At 45.6% G+C, this 24,137-nt stretch overlaps 1 protein-coding gene across 13 annotated transcripts in view; it reads right to left on the reverse strand.

Annotated features, from left to right (window-relative positions):
• The window catches only part of ptprma (protein tyrosine phosphatase receptor type Ma), a 199,846-nt gene that overhangs the window by 137,845 nt on the left and 37,864 nt on the right, over positions 1–24,137 (reverse strand). For all 13 annotated transcript variants that reach the window (XM_072712303.1, XM_072712301.1, XM_072712296.1 and 10 more), the window contains exon 2: positions 18,250–18,372. In XM_072712303.1, coding sequence (XP_072568404.1) covers positions 18,250–18,372 — 123 coding nt within the window. The remainder of the gene's footprint in view (positions 1–18,249; positions 18,373–24,137) is intronic.

Below are 24,137 nucleotides of genomic sequence, written 5' to 3' on the forward strand. Positions count from 1 at the left end.
GTACGAGTGGTTGGAGAAAATCTGGTGCAACTGGAAGCCGATTGTGAAAGGAAGCTGTAGTTGCTATTTGTAGAGGCATGAAAACAGGTACATTGGAGGTGAGAGCAATGCTTGGGGTCACAGTGCCCCAGGGACATTCTTCTGTACATTAGGAGCCTTATGTGGCTCTACTGAGCACAGGATTTGAACTGGGGACCTTCTGGTCCCACGGACAGAGGCCTAACCCTTAGAGCCAGGCATCACCCCCCAGCTGTGTTTCTGGTGCTTATTGATTAACCTTTGCATGCAAAGTACTTTGGAAATTGATGACAGTTTATTGGAAAGAGGATGATGTCAGACCCACCGATGGATCACAGATGGACACCTGGGGAGAGGAGTGCGGTGTTTGCCTAGACGTGGGTGTGATGTTTGTGTTTATCTTTCACATCTCATGGAGAGCTCCTTTGTAAACAAGGACAGGATGTTACGGGACTCTGGGGAGGCAGGGCTGTGGGCCCGGGACCGCCCAACCCCGTCGACCTTGAGCGGGTCACGGCACCGGACTGCTGAGACCACCGTGTCCGCAGCCGACGAGCAGAAAAAGCCTCTGTTTACTGATTGCTGAAGTGTGACGATGACAGCCTCCCAACACGATCCCTTATTCGCGGCTAACTGCCCGCTGAACGCGTTTCAGAAAAACCAACGTCAGCAAAACGCCCGACACAAAGTTAAGGAGACAGCAGCTATGGGCAGTGGCACTGAATGGTTCACATGTAAGAAAAAAAATATAATCAGCATCATGTGGTTCAGTGACTCAGGGGGCAGCATTGTAGCCTCACATCTCCAGGGGTTCGGGTTTCGAGTCAAACTCCCACTGTGCGCGTGGGGTTTAACGTTTTCTCTGTGTTTCCACATGCAAACTGAAAACACAGGGTTCCTAGCCTGCCCGCAGAGTAAGAGTGGGCGATATGACACAAAATTACCATCACAGTATTTTTCTCTTTTTGGACGGTGATGATATTCCACGGTATTACGTTATTTTTTCCAGTTTTTGAGAGGAGTAGAACATGTTCTGTCCCTTTATGTAAATAAAAGTATTTTGATACCATATTAAGTACACGTATCATTTTCATTTGGGGGACATGGGAGAGGATCCACAGCATTTATTCTGCAAAAAGCCTAAAGATCTTGATATTAACTTTTACGTGCTACAACAAAACTAAAATAATCAGTTCTGCTGTACCAAAAGAAGAACTCTTGTGCTGACATGGTAGCTGTGAGCCAAATTATGTCAGGGAACAGAAAAACACACAAATGAAAGCACCAAGGCACACAGACGCTGAAACGCACAGTGCAGACATCCCTGTTCTCACGGAGGTTCCGCGAGTCTCCTGCATGTCGACAGCAGCTCCATGCCGCCCGCAAATTACATACAATATCGCAGACATTTGTTTTTTTTTAGTGCTAGAGCATGCAAGCGAGAGAAAGCAAAGACCCTCGAGCTTATCTGGGATCTTTGGAGAAGGAGAGTGGGCATCAGGGAGCAAATATCAACATGCGGGAAACTTCCAGAACTTCCGGGAGGGCTGGGATGTCTGCACAGTGAAATATATAAATGATATGCTATCCAGAGTAACTGGATAAGGAGCAGGAGGTAACAATGCATCAGTGCTATCAGGGCTTACATAATACTGAAGTTTGCTCCGTGTCGGATCATTTAAAACCAAACCTGCTCCAAATAACAGAAGTGACCCCTTTTCTGAAACGCGAGTCTCCTCTCCTCAACTGCCTCCGACATTCCACTCATAATATTTTTTATTTCTCTTTCCCAACTTTTCTTAACTTCATTAGCCTATACCTAGCTTAAGTGGCGTCAGAGTATGTTTAACAGAAAATTCACACAACGCAGATACACCAGTTACATGTACCATATAAGGACAAGTATTCAGACTACAAGTGATGCTTTGATAAAAATGCTGTTGGCTGTTGTATATTAGGTTGTTGACCTCTCGTAGTGTTAACGGTATAGTGTAATCCATGATGCGGCACACAATCACACCTGTAATGACTATGGTACCGGTGTACCACCCACCCCAACCACAGAATGTGACTGCTTGCCCCACGATCGACTGGAATTCTGTCTGGGGCGTCCCCTGCACTGTGAATTCTGGGATAGGTCCCATATTGCATAAGTGGTTATGCAAAAAATGGAAAAATAACAGAATCATAACATCCATCCATCACATTCCACATAGACCAAACCTTTCTAAGGTGATGCCTTGGTTATGGTACCTAGACTTACAGCTGTAGACCGAGGCACCACTAAAGATTTTGTGTCCCATAAAAGCATATCATATTGGGCCCCCAAACCAGACCATTCCAACCATGTTCCATTTTCTTAGGGCTCCTGTTACTCAGGGACCCTTGGAATCATCCTAACTTTGTCTCTGTTGACGGCACCCATGCCTGCAGAGCCCAGTTCATGGTAGTCTTGGTGATACGGTGGCAGAACCAACAGTAAAGGCTAGAGTACAGTCATTCAAGTGTCACAACCTACCACAAGCCCCTAGGGATTCTGGGATATCCCCCACGGCTGGATGTCAGGCTGCGATGGGGGCTGCTATGCAAACCTCCAACCAAGGAACATCACACATATGTCAGCTATGCAGGCTATACTGTAGGAATGGGCAGCCGGCACTTTCCGGCACGTTCTCCCAAAGCGAAGTTTGAATCACGTGGGCAGCGTCCCTGGCAATTCAACATGACCATTAAACTCTGAGGCAATGGTAATTCTGAAGACCGTTGTAATGAGGGAAATTATTAATGCAATAAAATAACTAAACTATTTGCCACATTTTATTGGACTTTAATTGTTTCAGCGTTACTAGCCAGGTGCCCAAGAGGAAGAAACGCAAGGAAATGGCCAATAAAGGAATAAAAATTTAAATCTGCAGTGCCTGCAAAGAGCCACAAAAGTGTGGTCCGTCCGTCCATCCATCCATCCATCCTCTAAAACCCATCATCCAGTGCTGGATCCCAGGACACTGAAGGCTCAGTACATCGGACACCCTGGATGGCATGCAGCTCCTACACAGTGTTGACACAAACTACTACACAATCACCCCCTAGGGACACAAAGTCATGTTTCCTTCAAGTCTTTGTGGTGGTTTTATTTTACATGCTAATTACACTTCTCACTTCATAGATTACAGCTGAAATACACACCTGTTTATGTGCTGGAACATCTTACAAGGACAAAAAGATCGAAAGTGATATTTTTCACGTACACCAAACTTAAGTTGACCTGAGGGCTATATTTAATATTCTCACATAGATGTTAAAGTAACACAGATAAACTGTATAAGTGAGAAAGAACTCTTTACTACAATAATTTTGGCTTGACAGTGATGCCTTAGTGATTAAATCTAATTTGGCATTACATGTCGGTCTTGATCTATGCATAGTTACAGATTTTAGCCTTTGGCTTGTTTACAGGCTGGACTAAATGAAAGAATCAGATAATATTCACAACGGGCGAGTTCTGATATCACTGCCCTGAGGCTGAATATGGGACCATGATGACGACAATGTCAGGAAGAAGCGTGTGGCAGCATGTGAGAGGGACGCTGCATCCTGAACGGCACAGCATCTGCAGGGTCGTCGTCTTCTATCACGCTTTGTATCAGTTTGCATAACTCCGGATCTATTTATTTGTTGCACGTTCTGCTTTTTCCATTCAAAACCAATCAGGTGGTTAAATGTATCTTTGTCTTAATGTCTGTGTTTTAAAATGTCATATCAGGTTTATGTCTCCATAATCATACTCTCTTCATTACTTCCTGATTTACACAATGACCAAGACTGACATTTCACCTCAGCATGTGTGACTCCATGCATCATATATCTGAAGCTGACAATAAAAGATACACTGGCTTGACTTTAACGGCGTATAGCGTAGCTTCAGGACGAAACCGCGGAAATATCACACCATTCTCCTCCAAGGCGGCTGATGTGGAGTATAATCAATTCCCGGGACTCCCGTTACTTTTTAATATGCATGCAATAAACATGTCTGACCTCATATATTTAACAAATAGCACATTTTTATTGGTAAAAAAAATCTTTAGCTTTATTATGAAGTGTCAAGTCAATTAGTTCAGAGGGGTGCCATTTTTAGTGCAATGTTTAGCGGTTGTTTTTTGCAGCCCATTAAAAGGACCTTGTTTTGGTCCCGGGTGTTTGAAATCTCTTACATTCCTGGAAATCAGTGTGGGGGGGGGGGGGACATTCTCAACCCTTGAACTTCACCTTAACCCTGAGGAACAAGGTGACAGTTTGGTCACTTTCTGATGGCATCTTAATTAACACTAGGTTTACTGAGCTTTTTATTTTCTGGTGAGAATTCCCTCGGCCCGACCTCGGGTGGAGAGGCCATTAGCTCCATTGTCCTCCTGCTTTTGTTGTGCAAAAACACTAGTTACCTGTGAACCCTGCCACATTTGCATTTCTTTACCGCCACTGCTGCTGGCAAGCTTGCCATATCTATACAAAATATCCCACACTCTGACTGACCCACAAATATGAAAGACACAATTTCACAAAATATAGAAACACAAGTGTTTTATTTGTCAAAAATAGACTGAAAACAGAATCAATAATAATAATAATAATAATAAAAGAAGTAAAAAAAAATTCTCAGTCCCTCTTCATCATCTCCATCATCTCAGTGGTTTCATAGTCAGTGTTTGCAGCGTTTGCAGACCCAGTAACCTCCGTGCCTGCATTTGGCGCAGGTGAATTTGCAACACTTTGCGCAGAGATATCTGCTGCGATTCCTGTTGCAGCTCTCTTGTACCTGGTACTGAGTTGTCTGAACAGTTCCTGGCACAGCAGCAGCAAATGATGCAGCAGCTGCAAAAGCTTCCCTCTCTGCTTCCATTGTCTTTTGCAGCATGAATCGGTTACGGAGTTCCATGGCTAGAAGACTCAGAAATGATCTTCTTTTGCCTTTCCACCCTGTGCATGCCTTGTACAGAACATAGGCATTCACTGCCGCCAGGTCCAGCATGTTATAAAATACGGCTACTGGCCACCTGTGTGTTGCTGTTTGTACTGTATACTTGCGTGCCATCTGGTCCAACACATCTACACCACACTGTAAAAGCAGAGAGAGAGAGAGAGACATGAGTATATTTTTTTCTACCCGATATAGGCCTGTATAGTACATATCAGGAAACATTGTAGCACTGGTATAAAATTATATGCACATTCACATACCTTCATATGGTTGTAGTCTGTTATCGTGTTGGGTTTCCTCTTTATAACATCCCCGATCATCACGTCTCGGTGCAAGGAACTCAGAAGACACACAGTTTTCTTTTTTTTTGGTGCGTAGATTGTCAAGGAGACACTGCCGCTTCTAAACACTAACGTGCAGAATTTCTCTCGGCCTGCAGTGTCCTTTGCCGATGGAGGAAGCTCATGACGAGCTTTATTCATCGTGCCCAGTAGTGTGGTTTTGCGCTGAAGCAGTCTGTGTGACAACGACAGTGAGGTGAAGAAATTGTCTGTTGTGACATTTCTCCCGTCATCCAGAAATGGCTCCATCAGACTCATGACCACGTTCTCTGCCAGCCTCTCCCCCTTCTGACGATTGGGGTCCTTTCCCAAGTAAGGGGATGCATTGCAGACGTATTTGGTCTCCAAATCCGTCGCCATCCAGAACTTGATTCCAAATTTGTCCGGCTTGGATGCGATATACTGTGTGAATGGACAACGAACCTTGGTCGGGAACAGCTGTTCATCTACGGTCATGTGTTGTCCTGGAGTGAAACTCTCAATGCAGTTCCTAGTGAAGCATTTCCAGATGTCCGAGATCGCTGCAAATCTGTCTGTTTTCACCCGTTCTGCCCTCGTGTCCTTGTCGTCAAATCGAAGGTGTTTCATGATGGAAAGGAATCTATCTTGGGACAACATGGCAAGCTTGCCAGCAGCAGTGAGGGTAAAGAAATGCAAATGTGGCAAGGTTCACAGGTAACTAGTGTTTTTGCACAACAAAAGCAGGAGGACAATGGAGCTAATGGCCTCTCAACCCGAGGTCGGGCCGAGGGGATTTTACGTAGATTTGCGTAGGTTTAGGAAACCTAGTGTAGCACAGCCTGACTTGACCTTTTAGGTGTCGACCCACACAGTCTTACCTAACCCCTCCTTATGTTCCCTTTGGCAATTTATTTTAAATACATTTTTTTTTTTGCACAATCAAAAGAGCAACCGGGATTTTCATTTCATTGCAAGATGTATGACTGTAGCCTAGGTGACGAAGAAAAAGCTTGAATCTTCTTGTTATTTTACTGTGAGGCGCTTCACATCGAAATCTAGTCCGTGAGAAAACCCGGAAATACATGGTATCGTTTGTCCGGAAGAAGCTTTTTTTTTTCCAAGGGCGAGTGACTGGAGCGTGCATGTAAACAGCAGAGGAAAACAAGGAGAATCACTCTGAGTGAGACGCGCTGCGGAAAGGACAAGCAAACAGAAACACAAAGAACGGGCTGTGAGGCAGGGATGGGAAATTTGTCTGCGTATCACAGTTTGAGAAAATGATAGAGAGAAATGAAAACAGAGGATAGTGGCTTTGGATCAGCAGTGGTGGGGGGGACAGAGAGAAACAAAACAGGGCTCAGGCCCTGGGAGGGGTTCACATAAATAGCCAGGAATCAAAACAGGAATTCTACATTATCAGCGATTAAGCACAGCTAAATGAATGTGCTGGTCACCTGATTTTTCGGGCAGGGGACTTCGGAAAAGAAAAGCAAAAATGCTAAACAGACACCTTAATTATGATCAAAATGCAAGTGGAAGCACCATATTAAATCAGTTCCATTGATTTTTACATAAATGTCATAATGTATGCAAACTTTTTAAAAATTACTCATGTATTACAGGACTCGCCTGAGTAAATAAAGGCAGTGAGAAACAATCAGAGCACAAGTAATTCACAAGTAATTCACGAGTAATGCCGAGTGTTTACAGTGATACCCCGCGGATCCGGGCCCGCGCGACCCCTCCCCGAACACGGCCGCCATGTGTCCAATGGGACGCAGCCGTGATCCAGGGGAGCAGAGCGCGGGGATGGCGGTGCTCTTCTCCTCCTGCCCCCCCTTCTACACCCACCCCCGCATTCCAGCTGGCTTAGAGCATTTCGCCGTTTATACAGAGAGGAAACAAGATAATAGTTGACCATGAGAATGATACTGCTTGCTTGCAGGGTGGGGGAGGGAGGGAGGGAGGGAGGTAAATTTCCATGGCTTGACTAACTCATATGAGTAGTGCTGTTATTTAACCCCAGTGATTAGGTAAAGCTGTAGGTGTGTGTGTGCCTGCAATTTAACCTAAATTTAACGGAGTACTGTTAGTGCTACGGTGAAGATCCAAAGCCTTCCATAACTACTCATGGAAGACCGTCCATGAGGTCACAAGACTGGGGACACCCTGCAGCAGATGGCAGCGCATTTTCCATTGTTAATTCCAGCATCTTCTCCAAGGCTACCGTAACACTCAAGCCAAAGGACCACATATGTCCCAAAATCCCATAAGCCTTATTTCTGCACCTTCCGGACATTCCCGCCCAAAACATGGATGGTTATCCCAAGCGCCAGGTCACAATCAGCTTCCATTTCCACTTTTAGCTCTGCGCTCCTCTAGACATTCCATCTCGGGGGGGATTTCATTAAAATTATGATTTTATTTTTTTTTTGGTGGTGCTCCGCGTCACTGTAGTCCTGTCCTTGTGTGGCAGAATCCGATTACTCCTGTCCGGTCTTACGGGAATCTGAAAGCAGAATTCCCTGCCACATCTGTTCATCCCTCTAACCCTCGAGGTCCAGTTTATGCAGCAGAAGCCGAATGTCCTCATTCCTTCCTGTTACTCCCGTCTCCCTCTGAATGTTCCCCTCCTCCACATCTTAGGCCACCAACTGTGCCCCCCCCCCCCCCCAGTCATGGAGACTGAGACCTAAAGAAGTTCGGAAAGGATCTTCGCTAAGGGCTGCTCACTATTACGGACAAGATGCTACCTCCCAGACACTGATTTTAGTCTGTGGGAGCCTTGTGATTCCTATGGAACTTGTATCATCTGCGACGTAGCAGAATATGACTGATGCAAGTTATGCAAGTAACAACATTTATTAAATTAAACAATATAGTTACAGAAACAGAAAAAAAAACTTACAATGAAACCAGATCCTACAGTTCCCCACAAGTCACTGAACCCTGAGTAACAAAGGAGCCCCCCGAATTGTTAGCATTTAACCGCTGGGGCACACGGCCCATCCGACCACAGTATAAATGAGTATTTTAGTAACAATACCGTGACTCTGCCCAGGCACCTACCCCTCCTTGGTCTGGCGCTCCGCTACAGGTACTAACCCACGCACCATACAGTACCTACCCTAACACCGAGATACCACCAGCAGGTGGGGGTCGCATGGGCAAAAGGGCGCTGGCAAGCCAAGGGGGGAGGGAAATAAAACAGAAAGCGTACTCCCAATGTTTTTCTAGTCAGCCCTTGTGCTAAATGTTTCGCTTGAGCGACTAAATCAGAGGTCTTTTCCATAAGACACAACTGTGACTAATTATGCACAACTGTCTCCTGCCTGTCTTGTGTCTCCTGGATTCCAGGAAGATGGATGGATGGAGACACAGACCATACATACTTCTGATTAATTCAGGGCAAAAGACTCATGAAGAAAAAAAATCCTCTTCCATACGGCCGTTAACCAGGTGGGGGCCCCAGACAAAACAGAAACATATGGCAGGGGCTTGTGCTGGGGCCCCCAGTGCCCTGGGGGTCTCTCATTACCCCTTTTCTGCTGTAATAACTCCATGTTCATTCGGAACTGGCCAGTCGGCAGTCTTTCATTTTTATGGCCCTCCACAGCACTGGACCACCATGGAAACTTATTAAAAAAAGAAAAGAGGGGAATAACTCGGATTGCTGACATACACACACAGGAAGAGACACATGCACAGACAGAGTCCCTTTCTTAATGATCGTTGTGAATACCTACTAAAGACCTGCAGAGGTTTATGTGGGTCTCACACAGTCTGCCCCCAAATTCACTTCACCTCTTCTTCCAACCCCTTCCAAGATCAAACCAGATCTTTGGCTCGCGGATCATGGTTATTTGAGGTAGCTGCTGTCAATGAACACTTGGTTGCCCGACCACATTTCTTCCATTAACCAGACGGGGGCAGTATGGGATGAGGTGCATGACTCTCTTCTGGTAGGACAGAGACAGTGGGAGACATCACATGCTGACTAGCGGCAGGGAAAATGGAAGCGTAAAATAAACCTGGATTTGACAGGAGGAATGGGCGATGAGTCTGAAATGTGCAGCTATGCGGGGTGGGGGCCCCGAAGCGGCCCCCGCCCCGTCATGCTTGTTTGTTTGTGCGGAATTAGCCAGAATGGTTTTAATTACTGCAGCATATGCGGTGTGATAGGTACTCCTGTAATCAAAGCCGGTCCCTTTGGCAGCTGTGTGAAATAATCTCCACTCCCCACCACCCCCAACAGGCAGCCGGTTTGAGCTTGTTGTCATGGAAATCGCACCCGCGCTCGGGCTCCAGTCTTCGCTTCAAGAACTTTGACGCGTCTCGTAATCGGAAGCTCCACCCACCGGGCCCGTCTACTGGAAGACGGCACCCCTCGACTTCTTTGTGCGAACATCTGCAGGTCCTCCCAGGTCTGACTGTGTTCCAGCGCCACGCGCGCTGCTTTTCAGAGTGCCGGTAATGTGTCCGTAATTACCGCCTCTGCCTCGGCATCACGGGCGGCACGCAGGCTCAGCGGGCAGTGCCGCTGCCACCTCACGCCTGCCAGCTTTTTGGGATCGATCCTCGCTCCCTTCGTCGTGAGCGTGTGCGGTTTGCATGTTCTCATCATGATGGAGCGTGTGTGCCCTGGAAGCCCAGAAGCATGTGGCTGGATGGATTAGGGATTCAACACTGGCCCAGAGGGTGTGTGTGTGTGTGTGTGTGTGTGTGTGTAGATTAGGTTTATATTACATTGTGGGGACCATTTTTTAGGTCCCCACGATGATCTGTCAAGGCAATCAAAAAAGTAAAAATTCCAAAAGTCTCGTATTTGTTTGGTTACTGATGGTTAAGGTTATGGTTGGGTAGAGGCTAAGAGTGTTGTGATTGGGATTAGGGTACTTCCCATAGAAATGAATGGACGGTCCCCATTTAGATAGGAAGACCAACTTCTGTGTATGTGTGTGTGTATGTGTGCGTGTGTGTGTGTGAGCGAGAGAGAGATCCCTGTGCTGTTTAGTCTAGGGGCCCAGTAGAGGTTCCAGGTTCACAATGACCTAATTGGTTACAGACAGACAGACAGATAGAGATGGACAGGTAGTTGAATGGACACTGATGGATGACTGGATGGGTGGATAAAATACATAACACATGAAGACCTAACAGAAAGAGAACACAGCATTGAGGTGATCAATCGACTCAGTTCCACTTAAGCATCATGTGCAGCATCTGGATGGTGGGCGTGGTCAGCAAGCTGAGCGACGCACCGGGTGACACTCTCAGGGGAACGGGGAGCATCGGCGGCTGCCTGCGGGCCAAGGCGGGGCCGGAGCCATCAGACTCGGCTGGCCAACCCGCTAAGTCTCGCATCCATGCGGGCAGCATGCAATCAGCCCGGGGGGGAGGGGGTGGGGGGGACAGTGGAATAGACAAAGGATTCTCATTCTGGTAGGTGGCAATTAAGGCAGTGGGCACTGGGGAAAGGGCATTAGCAAGCGACGGCATATTTACGTCGTTGTGGAATTGTCTACCCCCACCCCCGCCACACACCATTGGCCCGCTTGCCTGCAGGGGGGGCCAGCATCCGCACCCACGCTCATGGTGATTTGAGGCAAATGAGCCCCACTCTCGGCAAGCCAGTGACGCCGAGCAGATGGTCCTCTCCAGTCAACACTGCTGTCCACTTCTGTCGAGATTGCTGCTGTGATCTCCCCACGGTGCGGATCGTCTTCCTTTGGCCAGGCGTGTGGAATGTGCCGGAAAGCGGGCCGGCATTTGCTCTGTTTATGTTTATAATAACGTGAATCATAACACTATCCTAACATAGCTAATGGCGCAGAGTGAACTGACAGAGTAATGATAAAATATTAGATTGATCTGGGCCACATTGATTCAAATCCAGTTCAGTGTTTACTATATTAACTGTTAGAAAGGCCTCCTCTCTGCAGCCCAAGCTAAACTAAGCAAGCAGATGCATGTGCAGCGGCGAGGCCACAAGAGGAAGCTGAAAGCTGATTGGCCCTCGGAGTGTCCCTTCCCTGTAACTCACCAATTCAAAACACATCATTGGCTAATGAAAAGGGTGGCCCCTCTGTTTGAGTTCTGGACCAGCTTATTCCCCCCACGTGAAATCCTAGAATCGCACATGTAAAAAAAAACAAAAAACAGTGTGCACACGGACACAAGGCCATGACCAGCAAATGGGCGAAGGGAAAGCACCTTCGTGTGTCTGTGCATGATCATGTACGAGTAGGGGGACCCTACCCTGGCCAACTGCAACGTAATAGTTGAGCTGCTCACAATTACTGCACTTGCTCCTAAACAGATCTCACATTGTTACTCAGACCCACCCCCCCCGGGAAAACCTCTAATGAGGTGCTTCCTTCCCCCGCCCTCCGTGAACATCCAGAAGCCATGCCGGGGGTGTGATAGCATGTCGACCAGCATGGATGCGGCCAATTAGCCGCCATTGGTTTTGGGCCGTTGGAGAAACAGCAGTGTAGTCTTGCTGGGGGGGGAGGGGGGTTCAACGAAGCTACCTGGCCAGTGAGCAGAGTCTGTTTAAAGGGCATATGGGCATATGGGCACCATGGCACCGGAAAACCTGATTGGGGGAGAAATATGTTGCCGTCGGTAGACGCATCCGTCCGGTTTTGTGTTCTTGCTCGTTTGGTTCCCTTGACAACAGCGCAAACAAAACATGCAAAAAGAGAAAATCATCACAGAGGTCTGACTGACTGCACTTCTGATTCACAGGATACTCTGGATGGTCACATGACCTCGGATGGCTCACGTAGCCATACCGTAGCCTGATTAACCAGGAATGTTTGCACTTGCCCTGATAACGAGGCACAGGGGATGTATTAATAAACTCCGACACAATGACCAAACTTACCATTAAACAGTTTAATAAATATCGCCGTAATGCTTTGATACCTAGCTATGGATATTTACACATCCAGCCTTGGTTCTGATATTTCGCTATCTGAGCAATGCTTGCACAAATATCTATTTGTTAAATGCTGTGGTGAACATTTCGCCAAGTGATTCCTAAAATAACATCACTTTGTTAAAGCTATTAAGTTCGAAAGTTGACTTCTTAACTAGACCTAGGTGAGTAGATAGCACTGTGGCCTCATACCAGTAGAGACATGGGATCGATTCCCTCCCCAGTATTGTGGGTGTGCAGTTTGCATGTGCTCCCTGTGATATATGCATTTTTCCCCAGCTACTCTGGTTACCTCCCACAGTCCAAAGAAATTTTGGCTAAGTAGAATCTATACGGTGCTCCTGAATGTGTGACTGTGTGTGTGTGTGTGTGTGTGTGACCCCCGTGATGGGCTGACATCCCTTCCATGCCCCCTGCCTCATGCCCTGTGCTTTCAGGGATAAGCATCGTATTAATGGTTATGCAGAATGGCTAGCTGGCCTTTTAACTCAACATTATGCACAAAAACTGGGATATAAACACACATTACTTATACAATAATTCTGTACGTATTTGCTATTCATTCTTTAAAGCTTTATAATTGTAATTGAATATAAGAAAAATTGTGTATTGTATTATCATTCTGCACGAATTCTAAGAAAAACAGCATTTTTTCTGTAATAATAATTAACAGAGGGCTTCTCCTTGGTTCGGTTACACATTAATCCTGCCGCCCTATTAAAACTGTTTTCCATAATTACAATGAATCAGATACGGCCACAAACGCAACCAAAAATAATAACATAAAATGGTTGGAATGAACTGTAAATACCCGCGGACGGCATGTCTCTCCCGCATTAATCTCCAGCGTGTGCTTATTGACAGTCCGCCCGTGGCGATGCTGGTAATACTTGTGCCAAGGCTGCGGCCATTTCTGCTGAAAGGGGCTGTTCTTTTTCCCCAGTCTCAGGAAAAGCATTAAACGCGGATTATTGTTTTTCATGGGTTTATGGAGGGGAACAAACTCCCCTACCCATCAGGCAGGCCTGGGCCAATACTGGGCCATACAGCACACAGTGACACTTTTGCACCAAGCCAATCACAGCACAGTGCCCTTTGTGACATCACTGGCCTCCTCAGTCAACCTTCAAGCAAAAACAGTGGATTCCTGCTGTAATGAGATTTAGAACTAAAAAAGGGAACATAACATATTTGCTAAATAACAACACTGTGTCTTGCACAAATTGTGTGACTAACTTTTTTTTTTTTACATATCTACACTGTTTTGACTTGCTGTCACAATCTCTACATTGCTTGTGTTATTCTAATAGCATGTAATCAAAATGCTATAATTATATATAGAGCTAAAAGAAAAAAACCTGTATAATCAACATTCACTCAGTGACAAAAAAAGTTCAACACTCAGAAGTAATGGTGGTATTGGGTACACATGCAGACCAGCGGTGGGTATGTAAATGATTCGATTTGCAAAGACCTGACACGCCTAGTCACCAGACACAGAGGATGCCTCGTGTGACGCATTAGACAGCATTAGACAGCATTACCAGCACTTGACAGAGTTTCATAGGGGATACATTGTGGGTTTGCATGAGGCTGGGTGGCCGTATCGTGCAACTGCCCAACATGTGGGGCATGCAGATGTCACAGTCGCCTGATGTTGGAACCAATGGGCACATGAGGGCACCCACACACGTCGTGAAGGTCGCCCAAGACAGACCACACCAAGGGAGGATCGTCGTATTGTGCGGCCAGCATTACAGAACCCCATGACATCTGCGCCTGCCATCCAGACACAGGTATTGGACACCCCATGCCATCCCACACCGTGTCTCGTCGACTGGCATCAGCCGGACTACGGGTTCACCGTTCCATGCATAGGCTACCATTAACACCAGCGCAGAAACGGCTGGGCTTGGAATGGTGCCGTACCCGGGAGGAATGGACTGATGACGAGTGGCATTGTACCATGTTGAATCTCGTTTCTGCATCACCATGAATGACTGTCGTGTGTCTATGGACTGCCTGCGTCATGTTGAGGTCCTCCCATGGCCAGTCACATCCTCAATCTTTCCCCAATCGAACGTGTGTGCGACCATGTGTCAACCCAGACCCAGTGGCAGTCTGCAGGATCCAACAGCTGTACAACTCCCTTCCGCACCGTATCACAGCATGTATCCAGGCCTGGGGGGGGGGGCATACGCTACTGACATGGGGCCAGCAGTGTGTCCAACTCAAGTCTGTTTGATCTGATATCATAATCATTGCGATACAGTCACATGACCTTTCACGACATACAGAGTCATTTCATTTCCACCACTCCATCTGGGTACTTAACTTTTTTTATCACGGAGTGTTTCACCTCCTGAGACCCAAGGAAAAAAGTGTCCTTCAATTTAGGTTATTTGTCTTTGGAGGAAATAAGACATCTTACTATTTAGATTTTTTCAAATTAATTTTTATTTTTAATTTCACTGCATGTCCTCTTTAGTGTACAACAGGAATAAATACGTTTCCTTACATCAGTGAAAAGATAGATGCAAAAATAAAATGTCCATTACAATGGACATAAATGAATCGGTGGGGTCTCAGGAAGATATAAATAGTGTATACTTCAGATTTTATCATTGAACCCTAAAATCGTGGATATGTCTGCTGTCTGTAATCAACCTATATCCCTCTCTGTGATAACCTTTGTCTACTCACTCTGCTGCCTGTGAATCACTGATCCCAGTTCAGGGATTAATAAAAAAAACACTGCTCTCTTTAAACATTTTGCTTTCATCACTAGTTTTACACAAAACAATAATTCTTCGAAAATAAACTCTAGTGTATTTTTTCCCAAGCTGATACAACGTTAATTAAATTTTAATGAAACTTTTTTTCTATCATCTCTCTTTTCAGCCTCCCCTGCGGTGTGTTTCCTTCCAAGCAAAAGAAAAAAAATGCTCCACGATTTCACAGCAGATCTCTGGGGTGCGGCCCGGGGGGTGTCTAACAGTTCTTTTATATATATATATATAAAAAGATAGAAGACCTCCTATTTGGTCTAAATAGACACTGGAACGAGCAAATTTGGGCCGGAGCCAACAATCAAGCACGAAGCCGAGAGTTTCATTAAAACTGAACACGCTCACATCACATCCACTTGGAAAAAAAAATGCCAGGAGCGCATAAGGTATATTAACGTTTACACACCTCTGGGGCAATACAAACACTGCACTTAAAAAAGGAGGAAAAATCGCAGCTCCTCACCCCTTGTAAAGATTCATTTTTCCTTCAAGGCGACCCTTTTGAGCTCGTCTAGTGGAAGCTACTCCGCTACTTTCATTCACCGGCTATCGCGCCTTCCTTTCGAGTTTAAATGCACCCTTTTTGCCGTCTAAAATCCTTTCAGCGGACCGCAGACATGTCTGATGTTTAAGAGATCGCATCCCCGCGGTTCTTGAGGTGAGTTATTCGGGAGACTCCATCACTCACCGCCGTGTGACAGAAAGCCGCTATCACCGCCATTCGCTTTCCTGTCATTTCGGTAGCATTAGCCCGATAAACGGCGAGTCTAATTGAGGATTAATTACACAGATAAAAGACCCGATGTGCTCTAAATTGTATTATCTAGACAGGGACAATAAATTTTTTTCAGATGTATCTACTCCCCTGGGTTCTTATATAATATTACACTCATATTACATCAAGCTTAGAGTCAACTCCTCACATGAACTGTAGTAAGTAATACAATTTAATTCATATTCCTATTATATCGCTGGTTTTTTGCAATATTGACATTGGCCAGCTTTCTCTCATTAGAAGTACAATTCCAACAGGCCAAGGGAGGGAAATTGCTTCTGAATAATATTTATGGGATATTATCAAACACTTTGCCCTCAAAGCTCGCACCATTTTGCCCCATGAAATTGCCGGTGCCATATCTTAAGATCACCCAGTCTGGTTTAACTTGACTCTGTACCCGGATACTGCAATATTATAGGGTGACGTCATAATATTTACTCACAGCTGTAAAAGAAGATAAATGCAACATTTTTCATGAATTGCTGATCCCCCCCCAACTCCCATAATGCTTCCCATATTTATGGAACCCAAGCATTTCCATCTCTGGGGGCCACGACCTTACAGCCTTATTTGGGAGAAATCCCCATCAGCCATAATGAGTTTGTGTGCTATACGCCCTAATTATGAAATACCAGGGCTGAGCCCCCCTCCCCCATCCCACAAGGGCCATTAAAATCCGATTAGACCCCCCCCCATCTCCCAGCACTTGACAAAGGGCAGAATCAATGCATACATATAAAAATAAAACTGAAAGAATTTTACATCTACACCGCAGCTCCAGGAATCATCGTTAAGTCTGTAACACAAAGCAGGGGGGGGGGCATCAGACAGGAGAAATTGGACAGGTGTTGGCACTATGAACTGGGTGATTTTATATTATTAGAAACAGGAAACGGTAGGCAGCAGGGACTTATCACCTGACCTCACCAATGCCCCAGGACATCCCCCCCCTCCCAATTCTTTGTGCCCTGTTATCTGCCCCCCTCCCTTCCAGTTCATGAGGGCCTGGTCTGATTAATGCCAGGCTAATTATATATCATACAGTTTCTGCCCCCTTATTGGTCCACATTAATAGCATCTGTTTAATAGCATCTGTTTAATACACAAAAGGTTTCTGATACTGACACTCCAGAACGCCAAAATCACATTGACACCAGATTGCTCTTGGAATATCCCTCAGACATAAGTGGTCTTAGGCAGGCTGTCACTTCCTTGTGGTATAGTCTGAAGAGGGGTGGTCAAAGGTCATTTTAAACCAGGACAGACATGTTTAAACTAGGTGCCCACCTCCCATACACACTGTACACGTCCCACATTCTCCAATGGGGCCAATCGCCTGTTAACAGGGTCCCCAGGCAAACTGAGCGTGTTTGTCCCAAGCACCAAGGACATGCAACTGTACGTCTTACTGTGCAAAAAAATTTAAATCAAAAGCTGAATTTGTTTCTCAACGCTTAAAATGCAGGTGCTCCAGGTCGCATGTGTACAAAAACGGTAAACAAATCATTTACTTTATTTAGCATATTTCTAGCATTATCATTCATATTGAGAAGTCTCATTGTGGGGTGGAGGAATCAACTATTGGACTGTTGAAATCTGTATCTTTACGTATCTGGAATCAGCTCTTCTGACTTCTTCTCTGTTTCAGGACTGAACTTGAGGCCGTTTCACTTAGCTGGCCGTTATGTTTTCAGATAAACAGCTGCATTTAGCAAAACATGGGTTTTCCCCCAAATTAAAAGCAATCTCAGACTTCTCTCCCACCCGCTAACATACTCACTTGAGGATTCAGTATTTACTGGGGCGTTTCCCCCTTTCCGAACCCACAGCCTAAAAGCCTGAACAAGCTCCCAGTGTGGGCACTGTATCGCTGTATCTGTGAGCTCTGAACTGTGCTGAGACGTCCGAATTCACAGATCACGACCTCTGGGGGGGGGGCACATTCATTCTGAGGTGTTGCTGGAAAACAACGGACTAACCAGGGATCTCAGAGACAGATCCACAGTTCTGCCAGTGTGGTGGGGGGGGGGGGGGGAAGGGTCAACAGTCAAATGTTGGGAGAATATGGGACTCCAAACACTCACAGAATGATGATGTGAATCAAGCCCTCAGCCCTGAAGGTGTGTGGCCACAATGAGCACTGAGCCACCATGCTCCCAGTAAAATCATCTCCAATTTATTCTGTTGAGCTACAAATCCATAACTGGGTATCAGAATCCCTATCGACCTTCAGCTGCTCACAGGCACAGCGAGTGATCTTGTATTATTATGAATGTACTATTTTTTTTCTTTGACTTTACTGAAAATGTCTCTCTCCAGTTGTTAATGGTCCAATGAACCATGTTACCACTGAGCAAAACCCATCACGTTCCATGGAGATGTTGTTCAGCATCCTCTTCAACAGGAACCAAGAGCATGCCATTCATGTTTGGATGACAAACCTGCAGGCATCAGTGGGTCCAAGGATGGTTTCTCTTTGGTGTTGACCTGCTCCCAGTCCAGGTCATCATCTTTGCCTTGGATGTATCCGCAGGACGTGTAGGGCTTCTCAAAGTTGCAGGCGCCTGTGAGAGATACAGACGTGTCAAAGAATCAACACGCGTCCAAGAAACAGCTAATAGTTATCCATCCATTGTTCGCCCAACCACTTATCCGGGCACAAGGTCTAAGAGCCTATCCCAGGAAGCACAGGGCATGTAGACACCACCGTGAACCATGGACAAATTAGGGCCACTACAACTCCAAACCTCATGTTCTTAGACTGTGGAAGGAATCTGGAATAGCAGGAGAAAATCCATGTTTAGAGCCTGAGCCATAGACTGTAACCTTTTGGTGTCTCAGGTCATTTCAAGCCCCCATTTAGAACTCCATCACCCCCACTCCTCATTCATCAAGCATTTGGCTTCCGTTGCAGCATAAGCCATAAATTAACCAGGTCGCTGGAGAAAACGTGCCTCTCATCATTTTTAGCATTTACGCTAATCCTTCTCCAGTGCTCAGCCATGAACATAGCAGCAGGCAGAAGTGAATGAGCCATCATGGTAACAGGGAAGCAAAATATAATGAAAAAATCTAATGAGAGAGTGCTGTGAAAGAACTAGGGGTTTTAGTTGAGTTCAGACTATCCAACACAGTTTTTCAAGAATTGTTGCATGATAGGTTTCATTGCCTGGTGCCGCGCAAAACTTGCATTTTAGAAGAAGTTTGCCACTGATGTGCCGTAGAAAAATGGACAAAGAGAAGGTCAGGCTTCTCTCTCAGACCGCTGCTTGTTCTCAACCACGGCGGCACCCGCCTGAGCTGCCCGTGTTCCAGCTGTTTCCCTCCACTCTCTCCTCTCCCGCTAAGATCTTGCCCTACAAAATGACCTCTCAGCCAGGGACAAGCATGCAGACCCCTGGTATTCCAGCTCCTGTCGCCATTGACATCAGTCTCTCCCTGGGGACATGTTTTTATGAATGTGATGGGTATTTCCCCAATGCCGGCAAACAGCCCCTTAAGCAAATCGACTCCGGCGACCACCTTGGCTTTCTTGGGCATCACCATGGTGGTGGAAGCGAGGATCCTGCCTTCCTTCAGCTTCAGCACAGCAGTATTTCACGCTTAATATTGCAAGGCCTTTGTATTAGGGGTAGGCATTAAAATGGTGCACTGTAAGGGTGTACTCACACTTGGGCCAGAACTCCTGTACATGTTGACCATTTAATTTTTCTTAATTATTTTTACCTTATTGCACTTTGTTTTGCTTGTTTTATGGGACATACTTGACTACACTGGATTTTGTTTACAGTTCCCAATAAAATATGATAAAATGCTAATTATATTTGCCTTTTTTAATTCATTGAAATGTAAAGGATTGTGTGAAATTTCGACTACTAATCCCAGTCGAATCATATCGTATTGTGGGAATTTCTGAGGTATCAAAAAAAAAATCGAACCGTTGGCTTAAGGAATCGATATTGTATAGTATCACGAGGAAAGCTGTGATTTATACCACTATTTGCTACACTGTGTTTTAAGCAGGTAGACAATCACACATAATGTGCTGCATGGGAAACTTAATGCTTTATTGAGCAGATGAAGAGAAGAAAGCAGAAGAAACTGCTGTAAACTTTATGGGTGCTTATATTATATGTTAGCTTTTTTAAAAATACAGGTACATATAACGAATGTGACGGGTAATCCGGTTTCCCCCCACAGTCCAAAGACATGCTAAGGCTAAATTGCCCATAGGTGTGCATGTGTGAGTGAATGGTGTGTGTGTCCCCTGCGATGGGCTGGCCCCCTGTCCTGGGTTGTTCCCTGCCTCGTGCCCATAGCTTCCAGCATAGGCTCCAGATTCCCTGCAACCCAATAGGATAAGCGGTTTGGAAAATAGATGGATGGATAACGAATCGTATCAACACTGATCCCCGTTTCCCCCCCAGCACCCAATAATCTCTCTACGCACTTCATTTTTTTGCAATTAAGTTTTGCGATATAGATGATGTGATCGGTACAGGCTACCTGATCCCGTTCCTTCCAGGTTCGGTTCATGTGTAGTGTACATGTACACATGCATCAGTGACGTCATACGTCATATGCGTATGTGTTCCATACTTGGGCACGGTTAGCGATCACACTACATCCATACAGTGTCTGAGCCTGATCAATCATGCTCTGGCCCACCTGTCCAAGTGGGCCAGGGCATGGTTAAGTGTACTGAGCCTGGGCATGGTACTGAGCAATCACACTAGTCAAACAAACTGGACTTTGGGGGTCAAACGTGCTTGGGCACAGAAAGAATCGACTGGTGCGAGTACACCTGGACCCACTGGGGTTGGCTCCCCATCCAGGGTCATTCCCTGCCTTGGCCCCGTAACTTCCAAGATAGGCTCCAGACCCCCCACGACCCTGCATAGGACAAGTAGGTATATAAGATGGATGGATGGATGGATGGGGTATGACTACGGTTTGGCAAGGGGTGGGTATTGCCCACCCAAACGGATCCCCCACTACCCCCAGTCAACAAGAACACTGGTGCCCACCCAACATATGTAAAAGCCCACCCTAAGATGACATCTTGGTATTGCAACTGATCAGTGTAAACCTGTAAGAGCAATTTCCACTCTCTCCGTCTCCACAGTGCCCTGAGAGATGGGGGGGGGAAGGGGGGGGTCATCTAGAGCAGGAAGAGAGAGCTTCTTACGGTTTGAAATTCAAATTGGCACTAGCCACAAAGAACACACGTTTCCCCACAGTCCATGAATGTGGGAAAGGCGCTTGATCTTTCTTTCATAAGCACAGCTGTGAAAAGTACGGTGCGGATCCGTGTTGCCGTGCCGACACCGATAGAATCAATTTGCTGTGAAAATAAGGACAAAGAGGCCAGGGACAAGTGGGGGAGAAAGGAAAATGCAGAGGCATGAGGCTGTTGTTCCACACAGATACTATATATCTACAGCTTAAATTTACATATACATTCATTCATTCGCTTTTGTCCAAATGAGGTACAAGCCAAGCTAAGCTCCCAATGGTTGAACAGAAACAAGTACAAGACAGCTGTATAGGAAAAGTTTTATAGGAACCTCACATTTGTGGTCAGAAACGCTATAAACTCATCATTAAGTGGGCAGGTTTGGATACTACATACAGACTCCCAAGTGAGTCCCAAAGTTAGAAACTCTACAGACCTCTAGTAAGTCTAGGTTCACTATTTAATTACTTTACAAAGAGGGTGTTTCAGTTACATTCAGGCATGTGACAAATAGGGAGGGAAACATTATCTACAAATCACATCAGTTTTGTCATGGCTGTTTATCATGCCAAAGTATTTCAACAAGTAGTGAGTTAACACCCAGTGACGGCAGCGCTCAAAGGCATTCTCCACATATCGCAGAGCATCAAAGATTCAGATAATGCCCTCAGCTCTCAGAAGTCTTTTCTTTTGACTGGTTGTGCTTTTTAAATCATCCACCTCATCTTCTGTAACATTTTAGGATGGGAAAAAAAAGGTCCAGCTCCAGATCCAAAACAGGCTGGATGAGACGCTTCCTCCTCGTTCCAGGGCTGGTACCCAGCCCAGAAACGTGGATTAAATGTACAGGACATGGCATTCCTTCAAGAGCGAAAAAGACCGCACTCTTCCTGCAGTAGAGCCATTGTGTTCATGTCACAGGCTCTGAGACGGCGACAGGATCGCTCAGAAAACCATTACGTCAGGAAACCTCAGGCCCATCTTCAGCAAGACATTCGAGACACACAGTCTAGGCCATGCCAAACACCAAAAGATGACGGCAGTATGATTTATGGTAGAAGCGCATGTAATACATTCATTCATGTACCATCTCAGGCTTTAAGGAAAATAAAGCAAACAAAATATGTATATCCATCCATCCATCCATCTTCTGTAACTACTCCTCCCATTCAGGGTCACAGAGGGTCCAGAACATCTCAAAGGCTACAGTTCCAAGAAAGGAAACAACCCAGGATGGGGCGCCAACCCATGTACAGTATGTGTGTGTGTGTGTGTGTGTGTTTATATTTCCATCCATCCATCCATTTTCTAAAACCGCTTATCCTCTTCAGGGTCACGGGGGGGTCCAGAGCCTATCCCAGAGGCTATGGGCACAAGGCAGGGAACAACCCAGGTTTGGGTGCCAACCCATCGCAGAAAATATGTATTTGTGTGTGTTTATATTTCCATCCATCCATTTTCTAAAACCGCTTATCCTCTCCAGGGTCACGGGGTCATCTGTGTTTGTGTGTGTGTTTGTTTGTTTGCTATTTTTTTTCAAATCATCTCTATTTGAAGTTATGCACTAACATATAAGAAACATTTCAAAATATGAATTGTCTGTTGCAGTTATACAGTCAAGTGAATTTTATTCATAAAGCACATTTAAAAGCAGCATTTGTTGCACCAAAGTGCTGTATAATGCGTATATCTACCTATAAGGTCTATGTTGGCATAACAGGGTTAAGGCGCTGATGATGAATATGTTGTAGGCCAGGGGTGTGTATAGGGGTGGGCCCACAAAGCACCGGCCCCAGATGAAAGCTGATTGGCCCTCAAAGTGCCCCCTGCCCTGTCATTCAGCGATTCAAATCATATCACTGACTATTGATAAGGTTGTCCCCTCTGCATGAATTATGGCCTCTCTAATGCCCCCCACCTTAAAAAAATCCTAATACTGTCCCAGTTGTAGGTTCACAACCTCTAACCCTGCCATCGTGTCCTTGAGAAAGGTGTAGGGTTACAAGCCAAATGCTGCTCTTAATGAAAACCAACCTGCACGAGGTGGTCTGAGGGTGCCCTTGCAATCTGCTTTCGCTTCCTCATTCCCGCTCCTCCCCCCTGGGGGAGCCCAGCCCTGTCGACAGTGTTGCCATCTTGAGATCTTTGCCAGAAGCACATCCGCCGATTCCTGCGTGGCTCTCTGTCCTAGTCCCTGTCCTGATGTTTTTTTTAAGATCTACCTACGTTTCCATGACATTGAACACCACTTCAAGACCTTTACCTTGAAAAGGGACCAATGTCCCTCAAAAGTTTAGGATGCAAATCTAGATGACTTAGTAGTGCAGTAGTCAAAAGACACCCAAAGACTCTATAACTAATACAAACATCGACCCCAACAACCCAGCATACTAAATCTTTATAAAGAAAAAGACTTTTATAAAAACTAAATTGAAAATAATTGGATAATATCTGCATTTCACATAATCAAGCCGGCATGAGAATACTAACTGGCGATGCATTTTCTATAATAATCCATGATGCATTAATTTAAATAAGGAACAAACTTCGCAGGGTAATAGATATAAAACATCTGCCACAGGAGTTGAACAATTTATACATTACGTCAGACAATGATTTTACACAATTTAGCGAAATACAATCATTATACTTGAAAAACCCCAGTTGTAAAATATTTTGTAATATTAATTTCAATTTTCTAATATTAACATTTTTATGCTGCTTTTTTTTAATGGATTTTTCCCCAATTGCTTCTAAATTGACTTTTTCCTCCAACAAAGCATCTCACCTCCCCACCATCTGAAGACTACCAGGGCATCCCAGCTCACCGTATCGATATTCAGACGCACGCCTGTGAGACGGCTGGCATCTCCTGGCGGTGAACGTGCCTGTTAGCAACAGGCGCCTTCCGTGAGCATATGGAGACCCAGCGGCGGTCCCCAGAAGGGAGGGATGGCGCGCTGAAGCCAAGCTGGATGACAACCGTGCTCCCACATCTCAGTTTCCTACCAGATAAAGATGGCTTCTCTCCCCAACTTTCCGCGCAAAGTCTCCCGATGGCCCCCACCAGCAGATCTAAGATGGATATATTTA

The sequence above is a fragment of the Paramormyrops kingsleyae genome, chromosome 1 (assembly GCF_048594095.1).
Source record: "Paramormyrops kingsleyae isolate MSU_618 chromosome 1, PKINGS_0.4, whole genome shotgun sequence".
In the NCBI taxonomy this organism is placed as follows: Eukaryota; Metazoa; Chordata; class Actinopteri; order Osteoglossiformes; family Mormyridae; genus Paramormyrops; species Paramormyrops kingsleyae.